This window comes from Thermobia domestica, chromosome 4, assembly GCF_964235325.1.
Source record: "Thermobia domestica chromosome 4, izTheDome1.hap1.1, whole genome shotgun sequence".
Classification (NCBI taxonomy): Eukaryota; Metazoa; Arthropoda; class Insecta; order Zygentoma; family Lepismatidae; genus Thermobia; species Thermobia domestica.
In genome coordinates this window covers 9,298,088-9,310,276 of record NC_137457.1, presented here as the reverse complement: position 1 = coordinate 9,310,276, position 12,189 = coordinate 9,298,088, and the positions used below count along the sequence as shown (strand labels likewise).

At 33.6% G+C, this 12,189-nt stretch overlaps 1 protein-coding gene across 1 annotated transcript in view; it reads right to left on the bottom strand.

Moving 5' to 3' along the window:
* Positions 1-9,698, bottom strand: part of LOC145683627 (uncharacterized) — a 497,638-nt gene extending 487,940 nt beyond the window's left edge. Inside the window, exons 1-2 of the mRNA XM_081754963.1 lie at positions 9,509-9,698; positions 5,815-5,881 (exon numbers count right to left, since the gene is read on the bottom strand). Of these exons, the coding sequence (XP_081611089.1) occupies positions 5,815-5,881; positions 9,509-9,550 (109 nt within the window). The 5' untranslated portion in view covers positions 9,551-9,698. The remainder of the gene's footprint in view (positions 1-5,814; positions 5,882-9,508) is intronic.
* Positions 9,699-12,189: the final 2,491 nt, after the last annotated feature.

The following is a 12,189-nucleotide window of genomic DNA, read 5'->3' as shown; positions in this document are numbered from 1 at the left end:
AATAATTTCCTAGAAAATCAAGAGCTTCCTGTCAGTTCCTTGTCGCGTCATAAAGAAATTCAATTGTTAGATTATAAATTGATGCCATTCCGTGTTGTTTTAATATACGTGCTAATGTTGAGTAAGATGGCTCGAAATTCGAATATTTGATGGAGGGTAAGCTCTTCCTAGGAAATTAATACACCCTATTGGCTTCAGGTTACTTAGGTTACTTTAAAGACAAAGTAAAATTTTACAATATAAATTGATACGTCGCCTACTATATTTTAACAGCCACATTCACTTTGGATAAGGTGATCTTATATGAGACAATTTGATAACGATGAAATTATTACTGTTTCGCTTCCTATCTACTTAAAAATTAAATTAAAATGTTACATTAAAGAATATGTAATTGCACTTGTGTCTTAATAAACATATTCAGTTTAAGGTAGTTAGTTATCTTAAAACTAGATAGTTGAGTAAAGTTGATAGTCGCATCATTTTTTAAATTTCTTTTTTATCTGGAATTGTGATTCATTTATTTTTCTGCTAGCTTCAAACACAAAGTCATACTTTGTTATATTATCTAACATCATTTACTATTATATCCTCTGAGTCTTAGAAATAACACTCTATTAAGGATCTTGTACTTTTGATCCAAGTATTTGATGAGGGACATTTCCTAGGGAGATACTACTTTCTTGTATCTTTTTCCTAGTAAGCACTTATAAATAAATTAAGCCACCTCTTATAATAATTATATCCGTTTAATAAGAAACAAAAATTTCTTATAAAAGTAGTTATTTGGTAAATGTATATAAAACAACACCACTTTAACTAATATGACTTATTATGATGCCATGTATCTGAATTAACAACCACGATTCAAACTGATAGTTTGGGGGCTCAGAAAAATATGTTTTTGAATTCCTTTTTTAGACATTGCGTTTTTTCGTCAATCCTACTTGAACCCTGGAGTCCTAGCATTTTTTTTATCCCGAATTAGTGTTGGTAGGCAGTGAAATAACATTTTAGACTACGCCAATAGACCAATAGAAGCCTTGTTTTCTGTTCTTGAGAACAACTTGTTTCTCACGCAGTTTGCAATGATTTACAGGTACAGAAATCAACTGACGGACAAATATAAGACTATCCATAACATCGCATACTCGTCTCCACCATTCAGAAGCGAGTATCTATAACTGAACTACCATGACTGAAACTGGCCCAGCTAGTCTTCCTGAAACGGCAGCCGCAAATACAACCTCGATCCGTGAGCTCAATTCACGAATACAGTAGTGCGTCACCTTGCGGACGACCGCTCTTACAGTAGCGTACTGTGTAAATATAACAGTACGAATAAAGCAAGTTAGCTTTTATGTTGCGCTGATTTGCCTTTGGCCGCTCAAATAGTTCGTTTTGGTTTTGTCGTGTGGTAATAAAATAAAGTTTCATTTTTAGCAATTGTCTGAAGATCATCAGTGCAATAAAGCGTTCGACCACTAAAGCTAAATAGTAATATTGGTCAGTGAAGGTAGGAGGTTTAGCAGTGGAGACTTTACCTTAAACGTTAAGCTGGAGACGAGTGTGACTTACCGAATGAAACGGACTTGCAGCCTAGCGCCTGTGGATTAGAGTTTACCGAAAAAAGATAACGGCAGAACACCAATCGGTTTCCCCTTTCCCCCACAATTTTACAGTACAAGTAGACTCGTGTAAATCATGAGTGTATACACAATCGTTGTTTCATTCGCTAAAAAGCTGCGCAAATCATATAAGTTCGTAAATATTCCTGAGTTATTAGAAGGGCCACTGTGTTGGTTTAAGAGTAAAAAAAGAGAGAAAGCATGCCATAGAAACTACGAAATTAGTACTGCATGAGCTCAGTTCAGAAACGACAGGGGCTTTTCATTCTTATATTATCTTAACTTGATGTTAGTTTTCTTTGTATAGTAATATCTGCTATTGATGTGTTCGTTAATTAAATTGTTAGTTCTATATATACATCCACAACCACATTTATTACATTTTCTTTTCACTACAACGATTCGTGCATGATATTGAACGATAGTTGAGTAATACATTTTATATTTTGTAGTGTGTTACGCAAGTAGTTTTCTAGTGTGAGTATTTTTCTTTCTCTGAGAATTCAGCCCTTAATAAAAAGAAGGTGCTCATAGGACTTTTCACTGCAATTTTCCTTAGTTGGAACATCAAAAGAAAACAGGATGATATATATATGTAGAAAAAGAAAGTGTGGAATGAATCAACTAAAATAAAAACTGTTCCTAATTGAGAAGAAAGGGGAAAAACTCATGATTACACACAAGGGGAAAATCTTTTGAGGCAAATGGCACCATCGGAAGCCATTTTGAAATGGTGGGAACTTTTTCAATTGAGAATAAAATTGTGCGATATATCAAAGAGAACGGAATGCTATCAGAACGCAAATGTTGAAATGGTTTTGTCTGTACGAACAACCGTTACAAAGGAGTAAAATATTTTCTTTTGTCTTACGTGGAGTAACACGGAATGAAGATAACAAAGAATGAGCGGATAGAGATCGTGTTGGTCTTAGAAGAGCCCATCAGCAAACAGATCACAGACGATTTCAACGACGGAAGTTATAGCGAAATTTAAGGAACCTGTGTGTAAAACAAACCGAAATTAGACGTTCCTCGTACAGCGATGAACGAAGCTACTGTGTTGGTATTTTTTCGCAAACATCCCCACTCGCAGTACAAGTTGTCTAGCTCAAGAATGTGTTGTACCCCGTACATCCATCCTCCGAATCGTGTTTTTGCATAAGTGTCATCGGTACAAGGTTCAGCTATTCCAACATCTGCAAAAGTATAATCCATGCCTCCAAGTCGAATCTCTGTGTGGGAAGCGGAAAAATCACACATAATCTTTGATTCGCAAATGACGTGCTGTTGTCAGACGAGGACATTTTTTGTGTTGGGTGAGGTGAATACGCTAAATTACCGATACAATTCACACTGGTACGACGTTTCTCGGGTCGATTTTCCTAAAAAGTGACCGTGTGGTGCGGTGTGTGGTCTACCCTTGTGGTCAGAGCATTCTAGGAAAATTTAATGCAATTCTTTACTGTAAGGGCATGAGAAGAAAATCCTGTCGTCCGTCACATTAGAGGACTGGTCCTTTCCATTTTACTGTCAACATGACAGAGCACCACTTCATTTCGGATTATGTCCTCCTGTGTACATCGATGAACTATTTCCACAGGCATGCTTAAGCCGGGAGGAACTGTGTAATGGGCATCGGGGTTCTTCAGATCTCACTAAAATGATCTATTTCTGTGGGGCTACATGAAATGCGCAGTGCATGCTACCAAGATCATGAACATTAATTAAATAAATCGAAGAATTATTCACGCTTGTGCCAGTATTCCTGAGGAGATGCTAGGTAGGATAATGGATGACTGGCAGCAGCAGATACATCTAACGATTGCTTAGGAGGGACGGTATATTGAACAATTGATTTAACATTGATCAGGGTTCACATATTGCCCGCGGTGTTATCTCCAGGTAAGTGCTGAACTTGGCAATGGTTGCAATAGTTAGATCTTTGCAACGGTTGGTCCTAGAGCCAAAAGCATTTCACCGATGATTTTCTGGAAAAAATCAGTCCTATTTGGTTTTTCTCATGATAGTGTTCTCGTTTAAAATGTTTCCGCAATTTCAAGGTAGTGGTCGATGGTGCTAATTGTATTAAAAGATTTCTACCTCGTCTGTTATAATTATTTTTTATAATTTTTCCCAATTCCTAGTGACTAGGATTTTATTTTTTGAGTTTCTACTCATTTGGGCCACCGTATCTACCTATCTAGATTTTGAAACTTTATTCCAAACATAGAAAAGAGCTACAGTAACACCAGAGATGTCTCAAACTTTAACACTACTAAGACAACATAGAAACATTGCATAAAATTAATACATTAATTTATTGTGTACTTATTAATAGCTAATATTATGACTATGGTTGTAGTTGTGACAAAAAAGTAGATAATCTAATAAAACATGAAATTTCTTTATTTTGGTAAGCATAATAAATTGTCTTGATTGGACAAAGTTCCCCTTAGTCTTTCTTGATACCGTTTTTTCTCGTTTATTAGATGAGGATTTCCTTTCTTTTAAGTTATTCGTGATAATCTATAATACTATTTTTCATAGTAAAAATAAAGCAACACTAAATCAACACAACCCCTTATGCTGCCATATAGCCAAAAAAAGCTTCATTGTCAAACGTCTAATATTTTAAAGCAGATAATACTTCTAATTAGTTTTTTTCGTCCGAGCCTTATATTTGTGCGCTTGTCGTTTAAAGTAAAATTAAATCATAGATAGAGAGAAGCAAATAACTATTACAATAATATGTCGGAATCATATGAAGAGACAAACGTAGTTGAGTCAGAAATATGAAAGGGATCAGATTGCACTATTTACGTAGATGAGAAGCATGCGACGAAGTCACTACCAGGTAGGTAATTGCGAATGTAAGTAACTAGTAGCTGCTACGACGTATTTAAATTGGAAGCACTTCATGAAGGAGGTTATTACTTAGGTAGATCAGAAGCAATGCCTAAAGGAGAAGTCACTATCAGTTGGTAGGTCGGGACCGCATGAAGAAAGAGATGTTCATTGAAGAAATGCATGTTTGAAGCATGGAGTTTCCGGTCAATACAATATTTGTAACTAGTCATTGAGGTATTAGGAAATACTTATAAAGATTAAGGCAACTAAATATAAGAGAGAAGATCAGAAAATAAAATTGCTTGCCGAAATTTCTTAAATTTCGTCTCTTATAGAGGAAAGAGAAGTGTGCTGTAATTAAAATAACAACGGGTTTACAACTGTGCAGAGTTCCAGACGAGGATCTGCAACTAACTTTTGGCATGATTTTCCACGGAAGGGCAATGGCTTCATCAGCACATTTTCACGCATGTCGAAACATGCATCCACCGTTACAGCCCAGGAGGAAACATCCCTGGTTTCCAATAACAAAGAAGTTTAATCTAACGCGCTCCGTCGTAAAGGTGATGGCCAAATTATTCTCGGACAGTGCCGGTGTCTTATTTATGTAATTTTTGGAAAGAGGATGCACAGTGGCGCTTTACCGATACTGTAAAACTTTGACCCGATTGTGCACTGTAATCAACAGAAATTGGCCAGAAGTTCTCACAAAGGGCGTTCTCTTCCTTCACAACAACACATATGCACATACAGCTCCGACCACTACCACGCAGTTCAAACAATTTCGCTGGGACACCAGTGACCACCCTCCCTACATCTCTAATCTCACTCCAAGCGACTTTCACCTTTTCCAGCACTTGAAGGATTACCTAGGAGCTCGTCGCTTGAAACGACAACGCAGCTGAGCACTAGAAGTCAGGATTTTTACCAGGAGGGAATTTTTAAACTCATCCCACGATCCGACAACTGCTTCAACCGATATGGAGATTGTGTTGGAAGAATTCTAATGTATATACTATTTGTGGGCTGTATTGGTAGTATAAAATTATATATACACCTTTCCCTGCATTCTTTGTAACGTTACTGTTTGATTTACAAATTTAAGTAAATCAGTAGCTAGTACCAAATATTAAATGTTGTTTGTAAACTGGCGTTAAATATCTGCTTTACGCACTACCTCTATATAAATCGGAAAAACAGTGTTAGCCCTAATATACATAAAGAAGTTTAACACACGACCTAGTATGCTTTGTTTCGTACAATGTCGTATTTATACTTCATATCATAAGATCATACAATATCAAAATATAAAAAAGGAAAATCGTAAAGTAGAACTTACATGTTGCTCGCTTTAATATTTTATGCAATGTTTGGGATTCGGGTTTCTCGGCAAGGACTACAAAAATCTGAAAAATAAATCATTTTAATAAAGGTATGCTGTTTCATCAAATAAGAGTTAGGATATTCATTTTTAAAATGTCTCATAAGCCAACACATATTAATACTTAATATTTAATATTTCATTCATTTGGTATTAACACAGTGATGTACATTAAAGTCTAATATTTTAATAGAATATCTTATGTTTAATATGTCATACTTTCGTTATTTGGGTTAAATGATTAGGGTTTACGATTTAGAAATTAGATTTCTGGGCTCTCGGCATCTAAGGCCATTTAGCCCATCACGTTTGAGGGTTGACGTCCCTCAGCAAGCACACTAACCAGGGAAAGGGAAGGAAGAAAGGACTGGGAAAAGAAGGAAGCGGCCTGGGACATATAAGTTAGGTATCACCCAGCATTTGGACATTGTGAATGAGGGAAACCTCATTCAGAGTGCCTGGCGTTTTACACTTTTTCGATCGTGTGGTCCCACCAGGAAGCGAACCCAGGATCGCTCGCACCGAAGGCGAGAGCGTTAGCGACTACGCTACGCGGAGCCACACTGAGTTAAAGGAAATGATGCATAAATTAAAGCCATATGTGAATTGTTCCCAAACAACTTTAGTTGCATATCAAGTGAAGATTTTCCTCTTCTTCGATGGGAAATGAAGATCGAAGGGTAGATTGTGTGGTGGGAATTTGTAGGAACTGTGCGTGAAGTTAAACGTCGCTGTCTTGCTTAAGTTAAATACTTAAAGCTGTGCACTAGTAAACACTACAGTATGTCCCTACTATATCTCAGGCACCCACCCTCAAGCTAGTCAGTGAACATTAAAGCAGCATTTGAACATGGGTAGTGTAAAAAAAAGTTTCACGCTCCCATCACAGATCGTCTTCGAAAATGCTAGTTTTTAAGTGAATGGATTTTTCTATGTTACAAATTCATTATGCAAATTTATTATGTAATATTGTGTATAAACTGATCCAGAGTCTTGTTAAAAATATATCCTTATTTGCCGCTATTATTAGAAATGTTATGTCTGCTCATAAAAAGAAGAAATATGATTGAAAATATAAATACATTTCTAGCCAAACTTTTAAAATACTTTAATAAAGTTCAGAGAATATAACATATAATGGATATGTGTATGATCAGAGATTCCAGCAAAATATATCTGTAGAAACTACTGAAAACGTTGTTGTCCAGTATTATTTAAATGAAATAGAAAACTCATATTTGAACAGATTTGCAACACAACTCCAAAGAGAAATGCTCCTGTTCAATATTGTACTAGAAGTAATTCTTCTGGCTAGAATAATTTGTGAAATATTGTTATGTAATAACATTACTCCCATCAAATAATATTAATTGAATAAAAAATATAAAACACAAAGTTTGTTTTCGAAAAGAAGAAAGCAAATAATATTCTATTTAATAATTTACTAATTAAACAGATTACATGGAGTCTTAGGATGATAGGCAACGTTCACTCATATATTATAGTCTGAAAAATACTTTATTGTGTTCGAAATATCTTAATTTACAGTTATACGTGTGACAGTTTAACAATAGCCATAACAATTTATAATGCAATTTTAACTTTAAGGGTTATACATGCTTAAGTATTGAAACTCTCAAGCAATAAATTCTATAGTACGTTGCAGGTCTTGGGATATTTGGGACAGATGTGCTCCTTGTTCGAAAATTTTTGCCTAGCTTATAAGCATGTTTATGGGAATTATTCTACTAATTAACCAGATTCGAAGATAGACTTGTAATAGCTATATTATTTTCTACACATTTAAACAGCTGTATAATCATTAAATGTCTGGATGAAAAAATGGAGCTTCTTTCTGAATATTGATAATCTAAATGTTATGAAAATCCATACTCATTCCACCATCTGCTAACGTTTGCTTTAGAAGCAAAAATGAAAAGAAGAAAAATCTATAAAATCACCCAGGTTTGTTCCAAAGGATTTAATTTATCGAAGTATATTTTCAATTCAACTTATTTTCAGTACGAAAAATACATATTAGTTTGGTTTCTTTCACGTGTGTGTCTACATATGTGATGATATAACATACATATGTGATCTGATTGTAAAAGTCTGCATTGCTACTAATAGGTAAAACGCCCGAAATGAGGATAACATTTTTATCTACTCTACTTTTCCTACGATTATCCTGTTTCATACGTTTCTCTTCTAAACTAAGAAAATACTAGAACTTATTATGATCAAACTGACATCACACACGATATATAGTACTGATATTGTCGCTTCGGATTGTTACCTCTTTAGGTACATGGCGCAAGGACATTGTACACAATCTAACACGAGATCTATTCCTTGATTATCAATCTGCTTTATTTTACTGTAAGCAAATGCAAGTATTTTGTGTACCAGAATATTTTAAGACTTGTAGCTCACTCCTGTATAAGGTGTCGAGAAATAACTGCTATTATTATCTCATCCACATTGCACTCACGATCATTATTATGTGTGATTAGCCGCCAATCCCAGACAAACAATCATTGAGTAAATGCTACGGAATTGAATCTCAGAGTTGAATCGTGAATGTAGCCTAAAATGCTGTGCGCGTGTGTTTGTGTGTTTGCATGTACTGTGTATATTTTATTTATTAAACAAGTTTGCAAAGATTTTGGTATGAAAATATGTCCAAAGAAGGGAAGTTATCATAAGTAAGCAACCAATAGAATCAAAATAACTTATTCTTAGGTTTGTGGTGCTGCATTGATATGTAAAGCATATGTGATACATTGTTTTCATAACACGGATACTTTGCTATTTTAACTGATTTAAGCAATACCTTCTTTCTTTAAAATTAGTGTGGTCGCTTAAACTACTAGAGCTTCTCTACAATAAAGTCCTTGTGATTACATGTTTAACTTCATCAAATAAAATATTGCATGGTGCATCCAAAATTTGCACCTATACAATATTGTACAGAAAAATAGCTTTCCTAGGTTTCAGTCAGGGAGAGTTCCTGTCATATTTCTACATCTTAATCTTCCTCTTTTAACTGTCAATATCTTCTGGTGTTTTGTAAAGGAAATCAAGGATCAGTACCTTCTAAACCTCGCCTTGCTTTTATCTTTCTCTGTATTAGATAGATTATTCGATAAGAGGAGTATCACTGAAATTTAGTATCAACCTTATAACTTTATATTCACTTCCTGAGTTATTTGTATTATTTGTTAAGTATTTGATTTATTATTCTTATCATTAAGTCGAAAAACTAACATTTAATGCATTTATAAAATTATTTTCTTATGTAGGTAAATTTCCCGGTACGATTAAAAAATCTCACGTATGTAATGGAAACAAATTAATTAGTATTGATTTTTACGTATTCCAAAGAAACTTTTTAAAATATGTACAATATGATATAAAATTATTTGTTGTTGTGACGATTTTAATGCACAAACGTTTACAGTTTGTTCTTTTGTCTTACAATCCAATTTTTATACAAAATAATATTCATATACACTTTAAAATCGATTATCAGTGACTAAAATATAATTTAATTTATTTAAGAAACTTTATCTGACTCAGTGTTATATTAGATCTTCCTGTTTGATACAGTAGATTTTCTGAATATCTTATATGTAATACGTAGAGAACATACCTGACTGTAAATGGCAATTAATATAAATAACCGTGGCTTCATTTCGTATCCCAATCAATAGTTTTAAATAATGACTAGTGTAGAAAACATAGTGGGAATTGGTATTTGTGGCGGGTCGAGATACTGAGCTGTTTATAATACAAGACAGACACTATATTAAATGTTTATATAGTTGGATATGTAAATGCACCATACAAGTGGTTGCAACTTAATTGTGGAATGCTTCCATAGGAGAAGCAATGCAGATAACGTGTTATGACTTTCAATGGAAACAATACAAATGCCTTATCTGAATCATGGAATGTTGTCAAGCGTTCATTTAAACATAGCGTACATATTTACATACAATTTCTTTAATTTACTAATATTTTCTGTTCAAGATTTAGAAATAATAGAGCGAACAATGCTTTGTTTTTTTTCAATATCTACTGCTTTTTCAATTCGATAATCTTGGTAAATGAATATACAAACGTAAGTTGCGTTATTAAGAGATCAAAAATATGCGAAGGCAGTATTGGCTGGAAAATAATAGATCATTAATTTTATTATATTCTTATTACTTTGTAATTGTATTATATCATCTTTCAGAGTACGCTATGGTATAATGTTTGCTTATTATAATTCTACATATTGAGAGAGAGTTCTACAACACGAATGCAAAATCACTAACAATATGTTGGATTAAGCATACAAAAAACTATACTTTGATTCTCTGCAACAAAATAGTGGTCAATTCTTTATAATTTTTGTATCATGCCATTGGAACACATGAACAAGTTAAATTACATGTAAGAAATGTTCCAACTGAAACATTATATTCTTTACTTCTTACTTTTTCTGACAACGGGGCAATGTTTAGATAAACGTGACATTTTTATGTAAGCTAAGGGAGATGTTAATTATGTTGATGGATGATGATATGTAATTAGAAAATAATGGTGGAAGAAAGAAACGTGACGATGTCAAAATAATAAATATGCACGTCTCGTGTCCTTCACAAGATCAGTTTGACGAAATCTAAATCAAACGAAAATCCCACTGCACTTCACATGCAACCTAGAAAAAAGTGAATACATTTTTAAAGTGTGATGTTAAACTCTTTTGTGTTGGTGATACTCTCACAAAGACAATAAAGTCCACATTTCGTGCACTACGTGTACGTATGCTTGTCAATAGTAAGGATTAAGGTTTTACATAATTATAAACAAAATTGGTATTCCTGCTAGTTGTAACATAGTTTATGAACTGTAATAAATACAATGTTTATGTAACTTCTGATGAATACCGCAAAAGAAACCGATCTATGTTATCGACTAACTGTTACAGAATCAGACCCAAGAAATAGCTCTTGCCGCTTAATCTTGCCGTTATACGTATAATTTTACAAGAAACGACAGAATTTGAAATCCGACAATGGAAACAATCCACCAGTTTAAATTTGCTTCCTTAAGAATTTTGATAAAGGTGCCTAAAGCGAAGTTTAAATTTCTGTCTAGGCTTAAAATAATCTGGAAATTTAGGTTGAATTACCATTCGATCTGAATAATTTATGAATTCAAACAAAACATTATATACCAGAAAACAAATTTGTATCCTTCAATCATAAATTTAATGAAATATTTAATACTGCAGCTGAGAATGATTCTTTAAATTCGGAACTTAACCTTTGAGTTGTAAAATTTAAGCTACCTCGGAAAATTGTACTAATTTGTTTCTTAATTGTATTTCTATTTTATAGTTATAAGAAGTTACCCTTCAAGGAAAAGAGTGACCAACTAATGTGCTATGCATATCACATAGCAACCAATCAATTACTATGATCTGTGTTAATAGCTGCTGAAGATACATTTTCCCTTTTTAATACAAATAAAGCCATGACTTCAAATCTCAAATCAACGTTTCGTATTTAGGAAAACCCAAAACACAATATTTAGTACTACGTAGTCACTCGTCTAACCGTTACATTAGGTATTTTAATTGCAAAATACGGGATAGAAACGTTCCAGAAATTTAAGCTTACAATTCAGATGTTTATAACATTTTTTTTTCAGTGGGCAATATATAAGTGAAATATTACATATACGTAAAAATACTTTGTCGGCAGAACATACAAAAATGTACTAATACATTTGTAGGTTGTTCGGTATCACACCAACTTATTTCTGCAGCTTTGTAATTGTCGTGTATTATATCATAATTACCGTGCTGGACTGTATTATTCATGAAGCATTTCACATTTCATGTTATTCCAGATGTTGGAGTATGATGCAGAAAGTAAAGCTTATTTATAGGCGTTTAAGATATAATTTTTTTCCTATGAAATAATGCATAACTATTTTAATTCTATGAATCTGATATCGACATTAAACTTGCATGTTCCGACACTTAATACTCGTGCTGAAAGCTTTGGATTGTGCTCTTGCAAAAATGAAAGGATGAACGTATCACCAATCTGGCGTATATGCTCTCCTTATAACAAAATATATATCGAACACAAAGAAATTTACATGTGAACTGTATGTTTTACAAGACTACTGTAAATTGATTATGTAGTATACCAACACTATAATTAGCCTTATGCCTCCAGTTGTGTTGATGACAAAGTAAATAAATAAAAGTATTTAATTATTAAGCTCTATTAGTAATCAATAACGTTTCATGCTATTTAAGGTTAAGAACTA